This window comes from Neolamprologus multifasciatus, chromosome 1, assembly GCF_963576455.1.
Source record: "Neolamprologus multifasciatus chromosome 1, fNeoMul1.2, whole genome shotgun sequence".
In the NCBI taxonomy this organism is placed as follows: domain Eukaryota; kingdom Metazoa; phylum Chordata; class Actinopteri; order Cichliformes; family Cichlidae; genus Neolamprologus; species Neolamprologus multifasciatus.
Window position 1 is genome coordinate 15,738,025 of NC_140439.1, and position 18,963 is coordinate 15,756,987.

At 40.7% G+C, this 18,963-nt stretch overlaps 2 protein-coding genes across 2 annotated transcripts; both read right to left on the minus strand.

The window, feature by feature from the left end:
• Positions 1–434: 434 nt before the first annotated feature.
• Positions 435–7,308, minus strand: grtp1a (growth hormone regulated TBC protein 1a). The gene is made up of 8 exons (XM_085170980.1): positions 6,751–7,308; positions 4,851–5,002; positions 4,609–4,767; positions 3,610–3,734; positions 2,917–3,013; positions 2,147–2,319; positions 701–886; positions 435–583 (listed from the first exon to the last, which is right to left on the minus strand). Exons 1-8 carry the CDS (start codon positions 6,819–6,821, stop codon positions 491–493), a joined length of 1,056 nt encoding a protein of 351 aa, XP_085027106.1. The 5' UTR covers positions 6,822–7,308; the 3' UTR covers positions 435–490.
• Positions 7,309–9,176: 1,868 nt separating this feature from the next.
• adprhl1 (ADP-ribosylhydrolase like 1) lies at positions 9,177–18,845 on the minus strand. Its single transcript, XM_085169964.1, has 8 exons — positions 17,535–18,845; positions 16,168–16,332; positions 14,790–14,915; positions 14,483–14,623; positions 14,259–14,386; positions 14,033–14,165; positions 13,783–13,948; positions 9,177–12,430 (listed from the first exon to the last, which is right to left on the minus strand). Exons 1-8 carry the CDS (start codon positions 17,746–17,748, stop codon positions 10,330–10,332), a joined length of 3,174 nt encoding a protein of 1,057 aa, XP_085026090.1. The 5' UTR covers positions 17,749–18,845; the 3' UTR covers positions 9,177–10,329.
• Positions 18,846–18,963: the final 118 nt, after the last annotated feature.

Sequence of the window (18,963 nt, forward strand, 5' to 3'; positions counted from 1 at the left end):
TAAGAAAGGGAGGGGGGGGGGGAATCCAGCCCTCTAACTTACTGAACTGCACCACCTTACAGATTAATCACTTATTCATACTATATTACAACATTGTACCAGTATTGAATGTCAACTTTCTATTTAATTGAATAATCACTGTATATAATCTTGATGGATTTTAATGTGAAATACAGTAGACAGGTTCTTCCAGCTATGCATAGTGTACAACTCATCACACCTGAACATGTACTGCTAAGCATTTTTTCTTCACCGTGACTCATTTTCTAGACTAAAGTGCAGAATTCCATGTTTAAACAAAAGGAAATGTTTACCAAACAACACAATCATTTCATACAGCACAGACCTAAGAATATTAATCACATATTTACACTGCTGCGTGTTTGTTTCACACTCACAGTATGTACAGCAGTCACAGTGACTCAGTTTAAAAAAAAAAAGGTGCAAACATCTGCTGGAATGAGTGCTGAATTTAAGTAACAGGGAGAGGTCAGGATTCTTCAGCAGTGATACGAGAGCGACAGGTCGCCCGGAGCTTAGTCAAGGTTGCCATGGAGAGACTTCCTGGTTCAGTGAAGATTTTCTAGGAAAGGCAAGAGAAACGGGGATTAAAGGATTACTAAAAGGAAAAGTAATATTGCTAATCTTTCATCCCGTAAAATGACTCGTGATGATTTTTAAGAGTTGTAGGGGTTTTTACCTGCATGAATGTGTGACACTCCTCTACAAATTGTCCGTGTGTGATCTGCTTGAAGCTCTGGCAGACGTCCGGCAGTGACTGGGACTGTTGAATCAGATCCTGGTTGTGATGGATCAGAGTCAGAGCTACGCGGAACAGGATTTTCGAGCCCTCGTAGAACAAGCAATCCCAGATCCGCAGAACAGTCTAGGAAACGCAGCAGCAAAGCACTGAATCCCAACAACAAAGTAGTGCACAACATGAAGTGTAAACCACATGTAAAAGGTTCTACTGAACAGAGCTTGGGAAGTATTAATGTAGTTTAACAGTATTTTAACTTTAACTTGCAGTAGTTTGCAGGGTCAAACAGGCCTCCTGCTCAATTAGAATCAGCTGTCTTTATTAACTTTAGTAGATGTAATGAAGGCAAGTACAATTTTCACCTCCTTTTCAATTTACCTTAAAAAATCTTCCAGTGTTTTTAAGCTCTTAACTTTTATTTTTAAGCATTTTTCATGGTAGATGTTTGTAACAGTGGAAGGAAAACTTCACATCACCCCCAAACTCTTCCTGTTCAGGTATCATTTCTGACACTAGAGAAAAGTGTGTGACTCTGCTGGCAGTTCAGCTACATTCAGACTTGCATAGTGGTTCAAAAGCTGTTTAATTACTTCTTTTGCCATTTGTGTATAATTAACTAAAGAAACTATAAACAGCATTGGCTTAAAAAGGAAGTCATTTATTTTATTTTTTTAAACTATTTTACCTTTACCATTTCTTCCCTGCTCTGTAATGTGATGTCAGGTCACCTCCACACACGGGAGGCAGTGCTCACACAGCGGCCATCTCACCACTGCTGTTTGTTCAGAGAAGTTGATGCATGCAGATTTGACCCAGCTGGACAAAGCTCAAAGTAACTTTGCCATAAATTGTGGTGCCTTTACATATTTATGCATTTACAAAAACAAGCAGTTACTTGTAATAATTTTGTAGTTTCCTCAGCACTGCTGCTAAAAATGAAAATACAAATTTGACTATTTTCTGTATTTCTAGTGTCTTTTTTAATGTAGAGAGGTGCAAAATAGTGGGGAGAATTTTTTTTTTTTCCTTTCATTTTTCATATCCAACTTGTTATTTTCCACTGCCTCTGCAAGCGTTACACCCTCCTACAGCAGTTGCATCTGGGGAACAAACATAGCAGCTCACACCCAGAGGGAGACAGAAACAATAAAGACTGCTGTATAAAGTGGGTTAGCTGCACTGGATTAAACACAAGGAATAAAACAAAAGTTGTTGTCATTTTTATCGAAACCCACTAAAAACTGCGCTGTGATGAAGCACGAGTATTTAGTTAATAATCTGACTATTTTTGAGATATTACAACTACATGTCAATTAAAAAAGTTTTGTGGCAGTACTGATAGGAGTTGGATCATGAGTATGAAACGCTGATCGCAGACACACTCACCTCTACAGGCAAGATGTCTATGTAGAGACAGATGAACCATCGGGAGACCACCAGGGTCCACATGACGTTATGGTCCACCATGATCTGCCATACTGGCGGGATTTTTACCTTCACCAGCTCCCCTAACACCTCCTGATCTGTCTTCAGACCCAGCATGGCTGGACTGTAGTAGTCTGTAACCACAACGCAGACACACATCGTTGATATGAACAAAGCAATATATGCAATACAACACCTGAATGAAGAGCTTAAATGTAAATTTAATAAACATTTCTTGTTTGACTACAAGATCCAAATGAAAAAAGTGCAGCTCTGAAGCCACACACAGAGGCCACGTGATAGGATTATTTTTAGCCTACAGCACTGGTACCCAAAGGACCTGCACACATACACACCTGTCACAAGATCAGGTCTGTACTACAAAGAAGGATTTCAACTTATCCGCATAACTTCCGGGTTAACCGTGGGTTTTCTGTACTTTCAAGCTGGTTCACTTTATACTATGTTATATTGCCAAGGTAACTTATACCGTTTCCCTGAGCATCAGTAAATATAGTTTCATAGGTGCAATTTTATTGCTTGAGCTTTCTTTAAAGGCTTAAAATGGGCAAAACGTTTTTACAGCACATATTTTACAGTCATACTGACTAAAGCTCTTAAAGGGCACACATGTAGTACTAGATACTAAATTGAGACACACTGGTTATGTTGAACTTGCTTCATAGCACAGGGCACAGAGTGACAGTAAGTGAATGCACAGAAACACTCACCTGGTAAAATTCTGCCGAGCAGTGCCTCCATCAGCCAGAAGGATTTCTCTTCATCTTTTGTGACGATGAGTAGATACCCAGCGATGAAGTTCATCCCCTGAAGCCAAAGACACACAGTTAGGTTTCACATGAGTCCTGTAATCCTGCCTGAGCACACTGTATCAGACAGAAGAGCTCTTTAATAAAGCATCTAGGGCACAGAGCAGTAAGTGTACACTGACTGAATGGGAATTAAGAAAAAAAAACAACCACTGAGTATAATTAAAGATAAATGGATTCTATTTATGCCTGGCAACAGACATCATCAACACACCCTTGTTAAAATTGCAAACCAAGTTGCATATGATCTGGTGAATGGAATTTGGCTTTCAAATGCTAATAATAACCACAGTCAGTTGGCATAGACACAAAGCCTCTTTCTGGACAGAGAGGCAAATTATTGGTAAGTGTTGATGATAAAGTAACTTCATTAAGGATAAAAACTGCTGTTTTTTTATAGTTTACATTACTGTACATTTTAACCCCGCAGCACAACTCTTAAATGACAGACCAACGCAAGGTGGCTTTGCTGAAATCCAAACTAATATCACAGAATAATAATACTAGATTTTTTGCTTTACCTCATTACATTATTATTCCTTAAATATTATTCAAAATCCACATCAGGGTAGACTCTGTGGCGCTGAGCCGTACCTGACAGTAGCCCACAGCTGGATTGTGGTGTCCATAGGCCAGCAGCACATTGTACAGAGCTTTCTGCATACATGGGTTTGACGTCTTGTGGAAGTAGATGTTTTCTGGGAATGTTCTGTTCAAGTCTGAAAACGAGAGACCACAAGGACACCGATCACACCGTGTGCGGAGTGTTCGTATACACGCTGTAACAGATAAGGAGCAGGAAACTGAAACCCTGCTTTTAAATGTGAGACTGTGTCAGTCTAAACATTAACTTGAATATTTGGACTTTGTGTCTTTTACTCTCAAACGGGCTCGGAAAACATGGAAAAATGTTTCCATTCTGATGACCAAAAATCCAAGCATTTCTTCCAGGCACTGCTCACCACTTGGCTACAAACACCCCTAAGGTGAAACACGGAGGTGGTATTATTATAGTAAATGGACCGGCACTCTTATAGCGCCTCTCAACTGAGAACTCAAAGTCGGGGATTGATTCACCGACTGGTAGACGATTCACTCTACCACCTGAGCCACAGTCGCTCAATGTGGTCCATTGTGTTGCATGCAAATTATTTGAGTGACTTTCACACGTGTTGCTATAACAACCCCAGGCACTTTGAGGTGGTGGTACTCAATTGTAATGAAAAACCACTGAAACAGAGTAGAGTCGAGCTGAGTAGGTACTAGTGAAATAGAAGGTTAAGGAGTTGCTTTGTGAGTTTAGGAGAACCTGAAGGAATAAAGAACCAAAACACTGAAATCCAGGTGCGCAAAGCCTGTAGAGGTTTATTTCGTATACGTTTTTTATTTCACAAATAAATAAAGATATAAAAATGATGACAAAGACACAACAAAGCTAAATTTTACAGAGCTTTTAATTGCAAATACTTAATGTTTGTGTGTCAAAAAGTAATCTAATATTAATTTTGGCCAATCATAATTTAAATGGTGATAAGGGTACAGCTTATTGCTGAAGACGTGAAATATTCTGAGTGAGAAACTGAACAGGCTGACCTGTCTTGATGGTCTCCACAAGTTTGGGGTCGTGCTCGGCTCCCAGCAGGGACTGGTAGTGCCCTGGGTTCCTCTCCAACTGATCTTGAGCCCCACTGGCTGCCATCCAGATTAGAGCCCGGTGCTCATTGGGAATTCCTTTGCGTACGTAACGCTTTACTGGAACAGAGGGGAGTATTTATGTTGAGTTCACATTTATGGACTATGTGAACTGTGTGAGTGTGTTTTGTTTTCATACTCACATTTAATATTCTTCTGCACCTTGCTTTTGCCCTTCAGTAGTTTGGACCACTTGATGGCTCGTCGGGTGAGCACAACTAGATACTCAGACATGAGCTCCTCATATGACTCATAATCAAAGTCCTCTGACCGCTCGAAGCCATACGGATCCACTCTGAGAAAAGTGGACAAAGTTACAAACTACTTCAAAGAAGCAAGTTATTGAAATGGTTTTCAGGCTCGTCATCATCAAAGCTTAAAAAACTGGAAAACATTTATTTAAACAGGAAGTGTACCTTTGTGTTGGGATTCTTTGAGCGTGAGCCAAGACAAGCTGAGTAGATATCAAAATATTACTTTGTTTTTATTAATGTTGTGTTTTATAAATACCAATAGCTCCATCTGTAATCTGGTCCTACAGTACATGAAGAAGTTGTGGCTATAGGTGGCTCAACCTTACGAATTAGGTAACACAATAATCTGATTAACCCAAGAGCAAAGTCGTCCCTTGAAGAAGAAATGCCCCTACTCCACCGTCACACAAGAGTCTGGATTTGCAGAAAGTACTTTACAGTGAAAAATAAACACACAAACTTTAAAATGATCTTTATGCAAAGGTTAAGTTTCTCCTCTGAGAGTGTCCTTATTGCCAAAGCAATAGTAAGCACAGACACTGGATGTATCAGTGTTGATGTTACCAATGTGTCACCTGATTTGTCGTGCTGGTTTGTGTTCGCATACAGTGAACAACTGTATGTGCAGTATGGAGTATATATATATAAACATTGGTAAATTCAAGAGCGTTTCCAATCAGTACCACCACCTGTACATCAAAACGAAGCTTATTCACTGTAAACCACAGCTGCCAAAAATCCCTCTCACAGGGAGTTAGCAACATTTTGTAAAAAGGTGTTGATTCATTATCAGTGTGATGGCTCTAAATTTACTCTCCATTAGAGAGTAAACTCTTTATACTGCTTCTTATTTTGTCATAAACATATATGCTTACAGTGGTGCATGCTTATAGTAAACAAGGAGTGAGTCTGTGAAAGCTCAGAGCCTCAGTTTCAGACATTTTTTTTTTCTACTCTTGGGTCTTTATGATGATAGGCACCTTGCTCTGGTTATGAGCAAAGAAACCCCACCCAACCGCTATTCAAACCATCTGTTTGTAAGGAGTAGCCAATCAGACACCAGGGCAGTGCAAAAGATAAGTAAGGGTTATTTTTTACTGTAAATTATTCAGAACTACTCTTGTAGAATCCAAATATAAAAACGTGGAGCCATTAATCAGTACGATATGTAGCTTTTGAGTAATAATGTTTACAGGACGAAGTAAAATCACAAATTACAGCCTCCAAATGACCACAACAATGAAGTCAATGTTAACAAAGCCCTGTAGAGGAGTGTTAACAAAGCATTAACATTATAATTCTCATGAAGGTGGGATTTATTATAGGTCTGCATTAGTTTGGGTGAATTCGGTAACGTGGCAGTTATTCAGTGGAGTAAACTTTAAGTAATTGTAATTGAATCCTAAGCGTTTTACACACGTACAATACTCTGTAATACTACAGTACTCACAGTAGACACTTTTTGATATATGTGAACATGGTGGGGAAAAATACAAAATAAAAATACTAAATACAGTCAACATCAGTTTTGGCGGCCTGAAAACAAAACCTTTGTGATGCTAACACTGACTAATAACCTGACTCCTGTTGATATGTTAGCTTTAGTCAGGTTTAAGCTACAATTACAGTAACCGTCAGAAGTACCTAGCAGCTCTAATAAACAATAAAGTGATATCTGCTTCGTGATTTACGAAACTCATCTAACTCTGAGAGCAGAAAAATAATAACATGTCGTATTTATTTATTTGTTTTAAGCTTTCTGTGATTATTAACCATTTTTCAACGTTACCTGTCGACCCTGTCTTTAGCTCCACGGTCGGCGGCGGAGCGGCTCCCGTTGCTCGGCTTGCTCTTCTCCATTACCGCCTCTAGTCCTGCTCCGGTGATATCCCTTGTATGTATCCGCCGTGTTGTTTGCTCCAAAGAAAAAAAGCTCACAGTAAACAAGAAAATCAAAGTTAGGGTAAGTTAGCCCCAAGCCTGACTTTTTTTCCCCATGTGTGCGAGCGGTGGGAAACCTGCTGAGACACGGCTGCTTTTCCCCGGAATTGGGGAGAGACTCATTCTTGTCTTTCGCGCTAACTAACAAGTTGTTTAGTGTCGTCCCATCCGTCAGACCGTGTTTGGTGAAAAAGTAGAGTTTTTCTCGAGTTTTATCGCCATCCACATGCACCTGTTGCTGCGGGTCCCAGGCGCGATAGAGTGCAGCTAACAAGTAAACACTGCGGTTTCCCTTTTTTCTATCCCCGCTCTAAAAGCCACTCGGGTGCTCGGTAACTTCCACTCCCGTTGTCATGGAGGATCTCGTACATGTGACGTATGTCCCGGGACACGCGCTTCAATCAATCCGTAATGCTGCTTTCGAGGGATTCCGTAACATCCCGTTTCAAAGCTCTCACGGGACGAACTATCAGCTATGTTGCATTCAGGAGGCTTTGGGGGAATACGATGCAGAGCTGTAGAGAAGTAGAAAAAGAAAAGGAGAAGATGTAAGCATTGTTCTAAGGTTTGAAATAAATTAGGTTAGGCTTTGCTCATCAGGTATAGAAACGCACAATAATAACTGCTTTAAAAGTAAAACACCCTTTCTTCTGTAAGGTTAAAAAAGCTACTATTTTTCCACTATACGCACTATACCTTTGCTTATAAAAAATTATAAGCAAATTAAAACTTACTTATAAAAAAAATAATAAGCCAACCACTGTTTGAACTCGTGCACTGGAACAAGTGTGTCTTAAAAGTACCAATGTGTCCTACTGCAAGTAAAAGCATCATAAATTGTAAGCAGCTCTCCCTGCAAGGCCACGTCACACAGGTGAACGTAGCCACGTGTTGAGCCGCTCTGTCGTACAAAATATGCCTGAAATTAAATTAATATATGCTGTTTTGGTGACTCGGGACTACGAAAATAACTATAAATAAACATTAAAGGCCAAGCTCAAAGTAAATATGTGTCAAAGTATATCAAATTAATCGGTTTACCTGAGTTTTTGTCGTCCTTCCCTCAGCATAGATTCATGTTCAAAAAGTACTACGAGTAGTTAAAATAACATTCACTCTTTTTAAGGCTAGTTTGAAATCTCTTGAAAAATAAAAACAGCATAAACATCAAGCTAGTGTCATATTATGTCTCTGTGATGTCATCAAACCACTCTTCCTTCCTATGGCTGTGGTAACCTTGATAAAAATTGATTTCCAGGAAGGCCTTTCAAAACAACAATAATGTTGTTGTGCCAGTTTAATGCAGCTCTTCTACCTGGACCTATTTTTAGGTCCAGGTTTATGTCATGTCACAGGAACAGGCGCTGAGTCATGACTATTTTTGAATCTGTGTACAGCAAATACAACGACAAACAAGCAGCAGTCATAATAATTTGACCCAGGATGATGATGACAGAAATTCCTAACCAAAACAGCAGCCAGAAGTATCAGTATGTGTTTGTGTTGCATGACTGAGTCTTAATATTAGACATTTGATTGATCTATATTAAAAACACACCAAATTTGTAGTTTTAACTATTCTCAACACAGTAACAATGAAGCTACGCTCTTTATCACCAGTAACTCTGAAGGTAAACCTTGAGGTGTACAGGAAATGGGACAGGTAAGCCTCTATCTTTTCTACAACAACCTGTCTAGTGCTGTGATAAAGTATTTGCCCCCATTATTTTTATTATTATTTTATTATTTGTGTATTTGTCAAATTTAAATGTTTCCAATCAAGCACATTTTTAATATCAGAAAAAGATAACCCAAGTAAATATAAAATGTAGCTTTTAAATGATGATTTCATTTATTAAGGTGAAAAAAACTATCCGGACCTACCAGGCCCTGTTTGACTGTTCACATCTCTGTATATACTACTTACTCTTAGTGCTTCAAAGTTACCACACTTTTTTTTTCTTGTCTGAACAACCAAAAGCAAATACTTTTTAAAGGTAGACCTAAATAAAAAATACAGGCTACTCTATGGTTAGCCATATAGAGTGTGCATTTGCAGCAGTTCAGTTCTTGTAACAGCGTCTTCACATGGGAACAGGAAGAATGAACTGAGCAAGATTAAACCACCACATTTTCAGAACAGACTGATGACCCTGAAACGTTCATATGAGGGCATGTGTTTGTGCCCTTGGTAAATTAAATAGGTAAACCATGTTAGTCTATGTCAAAGGGCCTTTGACAACCACACAGTTTAAAAATAACAATAAAGAACAATTTGAGTTTGCACATGTCCTTCAGTGATGGAGCACATAATTTTTACTGCTTAGCTAAAATGCACGAAAGAAAGTACTTTTTGACATTTTTAACATTTCAGTTTTTAATAATTTTGAAATTGTATTTAACCTCCTAGGACCTGGCGTCCACATATGTGGACATCACATTTTGGGACATCTAGACCAAAATACTTAATTTTCCTCTACAAAGGCCTGATATGCACTTAGGAGGACATTATGCCACTGTTCTATCAACATTTGAAACAAATCTCCTCATATGTGGATCTCATTTTTCTCAAAAACAAATTCTGGTAATTCTTTGTTTTTACATTCTTTAGGTCCCAATCAGCCCAAATAGCAAAGAAAAATTTAAAATGCATGCCATGAAAGAGTTCGGGTCTTAGGAGGTTAAAGAACACTTTGCCGATTTTTCTAAAATAATATAAATACAAAACTTTACAAACACGTCACCTACCTGGCTAACAGATTTGGACAACACTTTTGCCTCCTTCTTTCTCAGTTATACTCAACAATCTATACAAATGAATGAATATTATTAAGATGCACTATTAAGGTTCTAAGAACTTCAACTTGTTTTGCATTTATTTAGAAAAAAGAAATGAACAACCTAGATTCACTAACATATAATACTGTGTTGTTTCATTTTATTCATGGACAAATAGAAGGGATATTGCATTAAAGGGGTATTGCTGTAAAATATGTAGTCAGGATACAGTTAAACTTAAACAGCAGTGTGTACTGTACAGTTCCTGAACATTTTATTGAGCACATTTACAGTAAATTCAGTCAGACCACAGCTTCAGAAAGAAATGCAGTTTAAAGACAACTGAGTCTAACATCAGTGTTGTTTGTCTGCGCACAGATTTAAATGGCAACAACTCAACCATGACACACATTTGGTCTATCAGTAAAAATGTTAGTAATCTTGGGAGTGATATCGTATGTTGTAATATACCATAAATATGACAGAAGATACCCAACGGCACTAGACTTTGACTTTTTCCTAGTTTGTATGAGCCTGTGAATTGCAGCTAATTTGCTGTTTATAATATTAATTGAATAATACTAGTTACCTGTTGGTTCATTTGTAAGTCAGTACTGTCAGGGCAAACTGAAAACATGAATTTATCAGTCTAGAAAGTGAAGGTGTCAGTAAATCGTATGACTTTGGGTTTATATGTTTGCTTGACTGATGGATCCCCGTAGTTGATTGTCGTGTACTTCGGTCTCTGCTTTGCATCCTCTCTCTCGTGTTGAATCACAGGTAAAATTACAGCGGAGACCTGATTGTCTTCAAACATTTCCTTACTGGCAGCATCTTCTAAAAGCCAAACGCTCTGCATCGTACTTGTGCCTTTACTGTCCACTGGTTTTGCTGCTTTTGTTTCCTCTTCGGCCTCCCCGTCTCTTTCTTGTGATTCACCCTCTGCTGCTGTTCCTCTTCTGTGTGTAGGGAGGCTGATGCCATTATGCAGGCTTGGGTTAGTGTCTTGAAAATTCTCCAGCGTCTTTAGCGCAGTGCTAAGAGCAGCCAAAGACGTATAAGATTGTGTTGGTGGAAGTGGATCGATAGGATTTATGATTTGTGGGGGCAGAGCTAATTGAGAGGAGGGATTATTCTGATCGGGACCTTGTTGATAACCAGAACTGTAAACACGTGGGATGACATAACTGGGCAACCTGCTTTGAACTGCCATAGGTCTTCGGGGATTTGCTTCTATGTTGTCATTGGTGTCGATGTGTGCGTGTGTAGAAAATTCCTTCATACTGGGTTTTGCATTGCCTTTGGTTATAGCAGTGCAGGATTCACCTGCAGCTGATTCACTGAGAGACTGTTGCACATCTCCACCAGGACTATCTGTTGTTATCCCCGCTGTCTTGTCCTGTTTTGGGCATTCTGAACTATTTGGACTGATTTCCTGCTCTAACTGCTCGAAAGAGGAATCTACACACATAGACCACACCGGAGAGCAGGTCCTGATTGTCACCACATGCCACTTGAGTGGAAACTCTACCTGAGGCAAGAGCCTGTAAGGTTCTGGGAACGACCACTCTGTCACAGAAGCTGAACAGAGCAGCTCTACATGTGCATATTTTAGTCTGTTGTTGCTACAGTGTTCTTCATCAACTGCTGTCTGATTTTCACCACATTCTTCCCTTTGGACGCTGAAATCATAAGCTTGAGCCTTCACATGTTTTAATGAGCAGCAAACCTCATCATCTAAGCTCTTCTCTCCCATTTGCTCTGCCATCAAATCATTTCTGTCACCCGAGTGTGAATGTGCCCGATCTTTCCTGTCATCCTGCACATTTCTAATTTCATCTCCTTTCGGCTCTGGCCCGAGAAGAATTTGATTCTCTGTGTTTGGTTTGCGAACAGTTTGGATGCCTTCCTGTTCTCTTTCAAGAGAAGCTACCTTGTCTTTTACATTAACTGCCACTTTGACTCCTTGAGAACTCCTTTCATGAGAAATCTTTAAATCACATCCCTGACACACAGTGGCCATGGTCTCAAATTTCTCCATAATGGAAGATAAGAGGATCCCTCTTCCAATGAGTCTTGGTTTGACCGGCTGCTTATTCAGCACTTTCTGCTCTTTTTGCTCAGCCATGGCAAACTTGGCCACCATATCCTTCACGCCGCCTTCTTTCTTCCGTTGTCTTTTGGCTCGTTCCCTCTTCTGCGTGCCATCCTCGCTGTCCCGGTTCATGTTACCCAGCAATCCTCTACTGCAGGGGAGAGTTCCCACCTCCCTCTGATGGGTGATGGGAGGTTTGGGTGTGAATCTTATAAATTTGGACTGGAGCAGCTGGAATGTGGTAAGGCGTCGGGGTATTAAGTCTCCTGCTGTATGATTTCCTTTGTTTCTTTGCGTCTCCACCCAGCGCTTTTCCGAGAGGTTTGAACTTGTCTCAGCGGTTTTCCCTCTGGTTATTTTTTCCGGTTCAGGCAGATGAACAATTTCACAGTTTCTCTGAATTTGAGCCAATTTCACTGAAGATTCATTTCTTGGATCAGAACGATGTTTGTTTCTTGCGTTTCTTTGTGATATATTATCTACATCTGGCTTTTCCGAGTTTCTATTTCTGGTGATCCACTTGGGCAGATCCTGTGTCAGGTATTGCAGGAGACTCTCGAGAATCCCACGGAGCACCGGACGGCATTTTGGATCTCTAATCAACTTCTTCAACATACTGGCATCCGGGATGTTAGCGGTTTTCTGAGAGTTTTGTCTACAGAGAATAGAGGACATGTAAAACCACCACTATTGCTTAAGCGCAGTCATTACAGCAGAGAAGGGGGGACATTAGAGTTAGCTTTAAGGGAGTAATCGTCAGAATAAGTGCTTTAGAACTGCATGTCTTTGATTTCATGTTTTATTTCACCAGCAAGCAAAAAAAAACAACAACAAAAAAACAATACTTTTGCTGTAAATGGGAGTTCCAGCAGTCATTTTAACCCCGTAGCAAAATGTCCAGGCTGGTAGCAAAGCAGCACGAATTAGATAATTAGTTCAGGAAACTGTGAGAGCGATTTGTGTAACAAGAAGGAAGTCTGATAGGATTATGAAGCTGTGCATCAATTTAAGGTGACAAGGAGAGCTGGGCACTTTATGTGTGATATAACTACACTTTAATTGTCACGTCATTTTAATATTAACTGTGTAGAGGTGCTTTGACAATGTGCTGCTGACAAGAGCATCAATAATAATCATGGTATTAGAACACAAAATTAATATTCTATGACTTAAAAACATTAAAATCATCCCAACCACATCTCACATGCGCTAAAAATACATTTATTCTGGATTAAAAAGTACATAGTTCATGTTAAAGCAGGTTATAAAATAAACATTTTTTCCCCCACTGCTCTGTCATTTCAGTATAATTGAGGCATGTCATTAGTTGTTAGTATGTCAGGTCCTAGAGTGCTGTGAAAAGAATATTTGCTCCCTTGTGACCTCCTGGATGACTCGTTGATGCGCTCTTGGAGTAATTTTGGTAGGCCGGCCATTTCTGGGAAGGTTCACCACTGTTCCAAGTTTTTTCCATTTGCGGATAATGGCTCAAAGCTTGTTTTGATCCTAAAGCTTTAGGCTTTATAACCCTTTCCAGACTGATAGAAGTCTGTCAGCTGTTTCTTTAGTGTTGCTTTCTGAGGTCTTTTAGCCTACTTCACTTTCTCAGACAGGTTCTATTTAAGTCATTTTTTAACAGGTCTGCCAGTAATCATGCCTTAATTATGATTCAACAAGGGGCCCAATTACTTTTTCACACAGGGGAAGCGTCAAATACTTTTCCATGGCACTTAAGGTGTTGCATTACCATCAACTGAATATTAGACCGACAGATAACAGACAATCCCACACAAAGCATTCCTCTCAGCTTTGTACGCTGGATAGTGTGACCCATAATAAAAGGTTATTCAGATCTGCAACTAGATCTGTACATACTTATCCAGGGAAAACCAAGGAAAGCACGACAAAAGTAGTAAGGAGGAAGCAGGCTACAACTTAAAACTACTAGAGTGATGTGCAGAGTCGCTGCTAGCCAGCAGAGTTCAGGCCAGTGAATATCAGGATTACTTGTCTATGCATTTCTCTGCAGATGATGACTTGAACAGCGCCTCTCCCAGCTCCTCCAGGCGTTCTCTTTTGTCCACATTCTGGTGCAGACCTGGGGGAACCTGGCTCAGGCCGTGCAGGAGGCCATAAAGACATCCCGCAATCAGGCCCGTGGCTTCGCTCTCACCTATAATTAAGTTACAAAGAGTATGAGTTACACTAAATATCACTTTCATAGCACTGTGAAGGACCTCAGAGCTGTAGCTCACACCTCCGTGGAACATGGCTCGTTTGCACAGCTCAGCCCAATCACTTCCTGCGGCCAGAAGAGCGTCATAGGCAATCATGGGGGCATCGTGGCCTCTCCGGCCTGCACGGCCCTCTGAACTCCAACGCTTGTACATCTGTACTGACAGAAAAACAGAGTTAACGGGCATGCAACATGCCTGTTAGGAACTATCATCTGTTGGCATGAAATTCTGAAAGAAAAGCCTCACTTTGTCTGTTTCGTCAGCATCATAGCGATCAGGGAACAAAGCTTTGTTGTGTCCCTCCTTATCAATCTCTCGCTCTTCAAGGTAAAACTGCCACTTGGCCTCAAAGTAGAACCAGTTTTCCTGATACTCTGCATTAGAATACACATTCACACATCAACTTTCACAGACATTTGTGCACATATTAAATGCTTTTTCTTTCATACCACAGACAGGCCCGGCCTAACCTGCCATGTGCCGTATGGTTTTCCTGCAGTACTCCGCAGCTCGTGGGATGACCTTCAAGAGCTCACGACCCCATGTCACAAGAGGTTTTCCCTGGATGGCATAGGATGCAAATAGTGCCGTTGTCAGGGAACCTAGAAAGCCTGGAGCCACAAATGAGATCACAAGACACTTCGCCTGATCAGTCTGCTGATAGCTCAGGCTCACCGGTTACATCCTGCTAAAATAGAAATACTACGCAGTCAAACAGCAGCTTAATTATCTGCCTGTGACAGATTTCTTAGGATTAGAAGCTGTTAACATCGTCACCTGTAGGGTGGTTGTGAGTCATTCTTCCAGCTTCAATGCTGACCTCCACCAAGCTATCTAATCTCTCTGGTTGCCAGTATCTCATGCCCACACACATGGCCTTGGAAGCTGCACCGAACCCAGACCCTGAACATGGAGACATGTATCCAGATACACGTTTCTGTACTGTATCAACCACTGTGGTCAGAAGTTTACGTACATAAGCTCATCATGGGTATGAATGTCATGGTACTTTGAGGCTTTTAAGGATTTCTTTGAACTGTTCTTTGTCCAAGGTCAAATGATTGTACAGCATGGTTACTAACTTAAAAAACAACAACTGGGTGCACAAGTTTGGACAAAAACCAAAATTAATTCAATCTACACAGGGTCAAATATGTATAAATACACGCCCACTAATATTTTGTTAAGTGTCCCTTAGCGAGTTGCATCTCAACAAGTTTTTGGTAGCCGTCAACAAACTTCTGGCATATTTGTGTCTGAATATTGGACCACTCTTATTGGCAGAATTAATTTAACTGTGCAAGATGTTGATTTTAGGTGAAGTTGAAGAATTTGGAGGTAGTTCTCCTTCATTCATCCACTTTGTGCAATGTACTATTATTCCTGGCAGGAACAGCTCCAGAGCATGATGCTACCACCACCATGCCTGACAGTTGGTACAGTGTTCTTACTTTTGTCCTTGTCATTGTGCTCAAATAAAAATTTTCTCCAGAAGAGATTTAGCTTGTCTATGTGGACAGCTGCATATTTTAGTCCAGCTTAAAGGTGTTGGTTTTGGAGAAGGCACTTCTTTCTTGGTCAGCACCCTTTTGGTCAAGGGCAATGTAAAACTGGCTTCACTGTGGATGAAGCTGGTGTTCCAGCAGTTTTCGGTAGCTGCTAGGCTCGAGCCTTGGTGGTTCCTTGTATTTACATACAGCTGCTTGAACTGATGATCCTAGATTCTGCAGTTTGTTTTAGAAATATCTCCAAGATACCTTTTCAGCTTGTATAAATCTTCAGTTCCCCCCTTTAAAATCTTCACTGAGTTCCTTGGAGTTCCCCATTGTTTTGAGTATTGGTCAATCCAGTGAGTCCTGTCAAATAAATCCTTTTTATTCTCACAAAGAGAAACTACCTGTTACAGTCAACCATGATCACTAGCAAGAAGTTAATAGACCTTGGCCTTGTCAAATTTAAAGACATAAGTGAGCCTGTATGTATACTTTTGACCCTGTGTGAATTACAGAAAATAAATTCAAACTTACAATCATTCCAACCTGGAACATTAGAACAAGAAATTATTACAAATCCATGATGACTGCATGTGAACTGTATGTGATCATGAACTCTAAAATACAATTTACATATATATTTTTTAAAAATCTCCAGTGACCTTTTTCATTGAAAGGTGTGTGCCAGGCAAGCAGAAAGTTGTAAGGTTTGAGATGAGCACAGTTCTCCACTGTGGCGGGATCAGGGACTCGGCCCTGGAGAGACACCATGGCTTCAACGTAGAGACGCACCAGCTCTCTGTACAGGTCCTCCAGACACCAGTAATCTGGAAACACACACACACACAAACCCCCGAGTCAGAGTCATTCATGCCTGGCGTGGAAGACGAGCTGAGTGGTGCTTTGATGAGCTAAATTTAGCCTCAGCCTGCCACACTGCTGATTAGCAGCAGCGTGCATGGAGTCACTTCCACACACTATGAGGTCAACTGGGAGCCACAAGCAAAGCCCGGAGACAGTGTGCTAGAATCTGTGGACTGTACATGTGTGAGTGTGTGGATTAGAGAGTGTCCGTGTGTACAGAGAAGAACCACCTTTTAGTCAGTGATTCATAACTTGTGATGAAGGACTCAGACTTTCACTCATAAAGAAGTCTGTCCACTCCAATGCATGTGTGGAAAGAAGGTGCTGGGAAAATATGAACTATTTTCTTTCAGATTAAATTTTTACTCACTGCTTTAAAGAAGACTGTGTAATGTAATTCATACAATGAGTAATAATTGCTGTAACATTTGCTTTTACTTTGTTCCTGTAAGTCCAGTGACAGGGCAAACACTGAGAAGCGCAGCATACATTACACTCCATGTGCTGTTATCTGGCTGCTGTGTGTCTGTGTGCATAAGTGCATATGTGCAGGCATGTTGGATTGTTGCTAAATAGAGCTTGCTAATCTCAAAATATGTCATCACCATTCTTTCTCAGGACCACTGTCACTGGCTTTGAGCCGCATCTGCAGGCACACATGATACCAGCAGATTACGGAGGAGTCAGGCCTGCTATTGTTCCCGACAGTGGAGCAGAGAACAGGCTTTTCCAAAGTAGTCTATTTTGGACTCTTCTGTCCTGGAAACTTTGAGCCACATTGCGGGAGCTCAAGAGAGCATTTGGGTGAGGGCCTGCATAGTAAGGTTCCTGTTAAGATTTTTGTCTTTGATCCCCCTGCAGCAGAGATGGATCAGGGTATGTGAGGTTTTGTCATTCAGTTTTGATTTGCCAAAACGTGATTAGCAGCTTCCTTTGCGTGTATAGAAGCAGCTATTCTGGTCCCTCTGAGCACAGAGAGATTAGAGCCAGTCTGAACAGGCCAGATGCTACGTGTCTATTTTTGAATCAAATCAGGGTTGTGTCCGTGAACACGAAAAGACGGACCATTATTGGTTTTCTGTGAAGTTGGGTGTAAAATATGTGTTTTTATCTTGATCAGACAATCACAATCATAAATTCTAATTGTCATTAATCCCAAACGTACCTGTTACAAGTGCTTCTGCTGTGGTCATGTGCATCAGCGCAGCATCACTTGGGGGCCAGTTATCAGGATCCAGTTTTAGGGCCGCCAGTCCCCCCAGAGAGGCCAGTTCCTCTTGGATTATCTTTCCCGAGGTGCACCTTTCCCAACGGCCCTTTCTGTAACCCAAGGCATCTCCTGCAGCACTTAAAACCATGGCTGCCTTGAATTTCTCCATGCTGCTTTTTGATCCGGGTCCTTTTAGGTGTACTTTACTACCTCAAAGCCTCAAAAAACAAGAAACAGATTAAACTTTCTTCCCCCAAAACATCCTAAAGAAGTTCAAAAAGATTCTCCAGCTCTCAAGGTTTTTGTCAAAACTCCCATTTTCCTTTGTTCCTGACACATCAGAGCTCTACTGCCTTCCCCATCCTCGCACCTCTCTTGTAGTTTCTAGCTTACAAACTCTTAAGGGCGGGCAAACACGAAAGCATCATGTTATCAGCCTCAGCTTCATTGAGCTGGGCGGTGGTGAGTAATCAGGTGTCTCCTAAAAAGGCAATCCCCACGGTACCAAAGCCGAAAAGCTGGGTGGCTTGGTGTGGAATGGTAACAGGGGCCAGACACACTGGAGAGGATGCTAATGTGCTGTGGGCTCAAGTGCAAGCTTGTCAGCTGGTGCTGGACCTTGTTGAGAACCCTCCTGTCCCATGAGAGAGGAGTAAGAGGGGAGCATCAATGACCCCCTGATACCATATAAGCTCAAGAGCTCAACACTTTAATCCCTCCTTCAGTGTTTTAAGCATCTTTATTCATCATCTCCTCTGACATCAGCATCTGATCTATGCTTCAGTTATGTGCACTGGTATCGACCTGTTCTCAGTTTCTTTAATCCCTACTTGGTTGACTGCAGATTACACAAATGTGCCACACCCAACCCTTATTTACATTCATCAGCTGCCCTTATTATTATACTCAGAGTAACACTAGACAAAGCATTACCAGAAGAACCATGATCATGATATACAGCAGGAATGCAAGTTGATAAGAGGCAACTGTTAACAAGCAGCCATTTTACATACACTCAAACAGGTTGGGCAACTCGTCCTCAGCAGGAGGATGTTTTTTCCCCTCCCATTTCCTGCTGATTTTTTTTAACACATCTCTGAAATCACTGTGCTGGGTTTGTGTTAACTGCAACTGGACATAAACAACTTTTATATAACACAAATGTATTATTATTATTATTATTATTATTATAAATTGGTATGTGTTGTTCAATATGAGCTGAAAGAACTTTAAAAAAAAAAAAAAAAAAGTAAAACAAAGAGGCATGGGATCCATGCCTCTTGTCCAGCAGAGGGCACTCCGACTCCTCTCCAGCACATTACAGTGACATAATTTTCCCTTTTTCAATAAAACTTCAATGTTCATAGTTCTCAAGCATTTTGCC

Bases quoted from the DNA above. Each gene is read 5' to 3' on its own strand.
- grtp1a (XM_085170980.1), bottom strand. From the start codon at position 6,821: ATGGAGAAGAGCAAGCCGAGCAACGGGAGCCGCTCCGCCGCCGACCGT. The intron at 4,768-4,850 runs GTGAGTATGAAA...CCTCTGTTCCAG, and splicing joins GGTGCAGAAGAATATTAAAT to TAAAGCGTTACGTACGCAAA. The intron at 2,320-2,916 runs GTGAGTGTTTCT...TTGTGGTTACAG, and splicing joins GCTCGGCAGAATTTTACCAG to ACTACTACAGTCCAGCCATG.
- adprhl1 (XM_085169964.1), bottom strand. From the start codon at position 17,748: ATGGAGAAATTCAAGGCAGCCATGGTTTTAAGTGCTGCAGGAGATGCC. The intron at 16,333-17,534 runs GTACGTTTGGGA...GTGTGTTTCCAG, and splicing joins AGCAGAAGCACTTGTAACAG to ATTACTGGTGTCTGGAGGAC. The intron at 14,166-14,258 runs GTGAGGCTTTTC...CTGTCAGTACAG, and splicing joins ATGCTGACGAAACAGACAAA to ATGTACAAGCGTTGGAGTTC.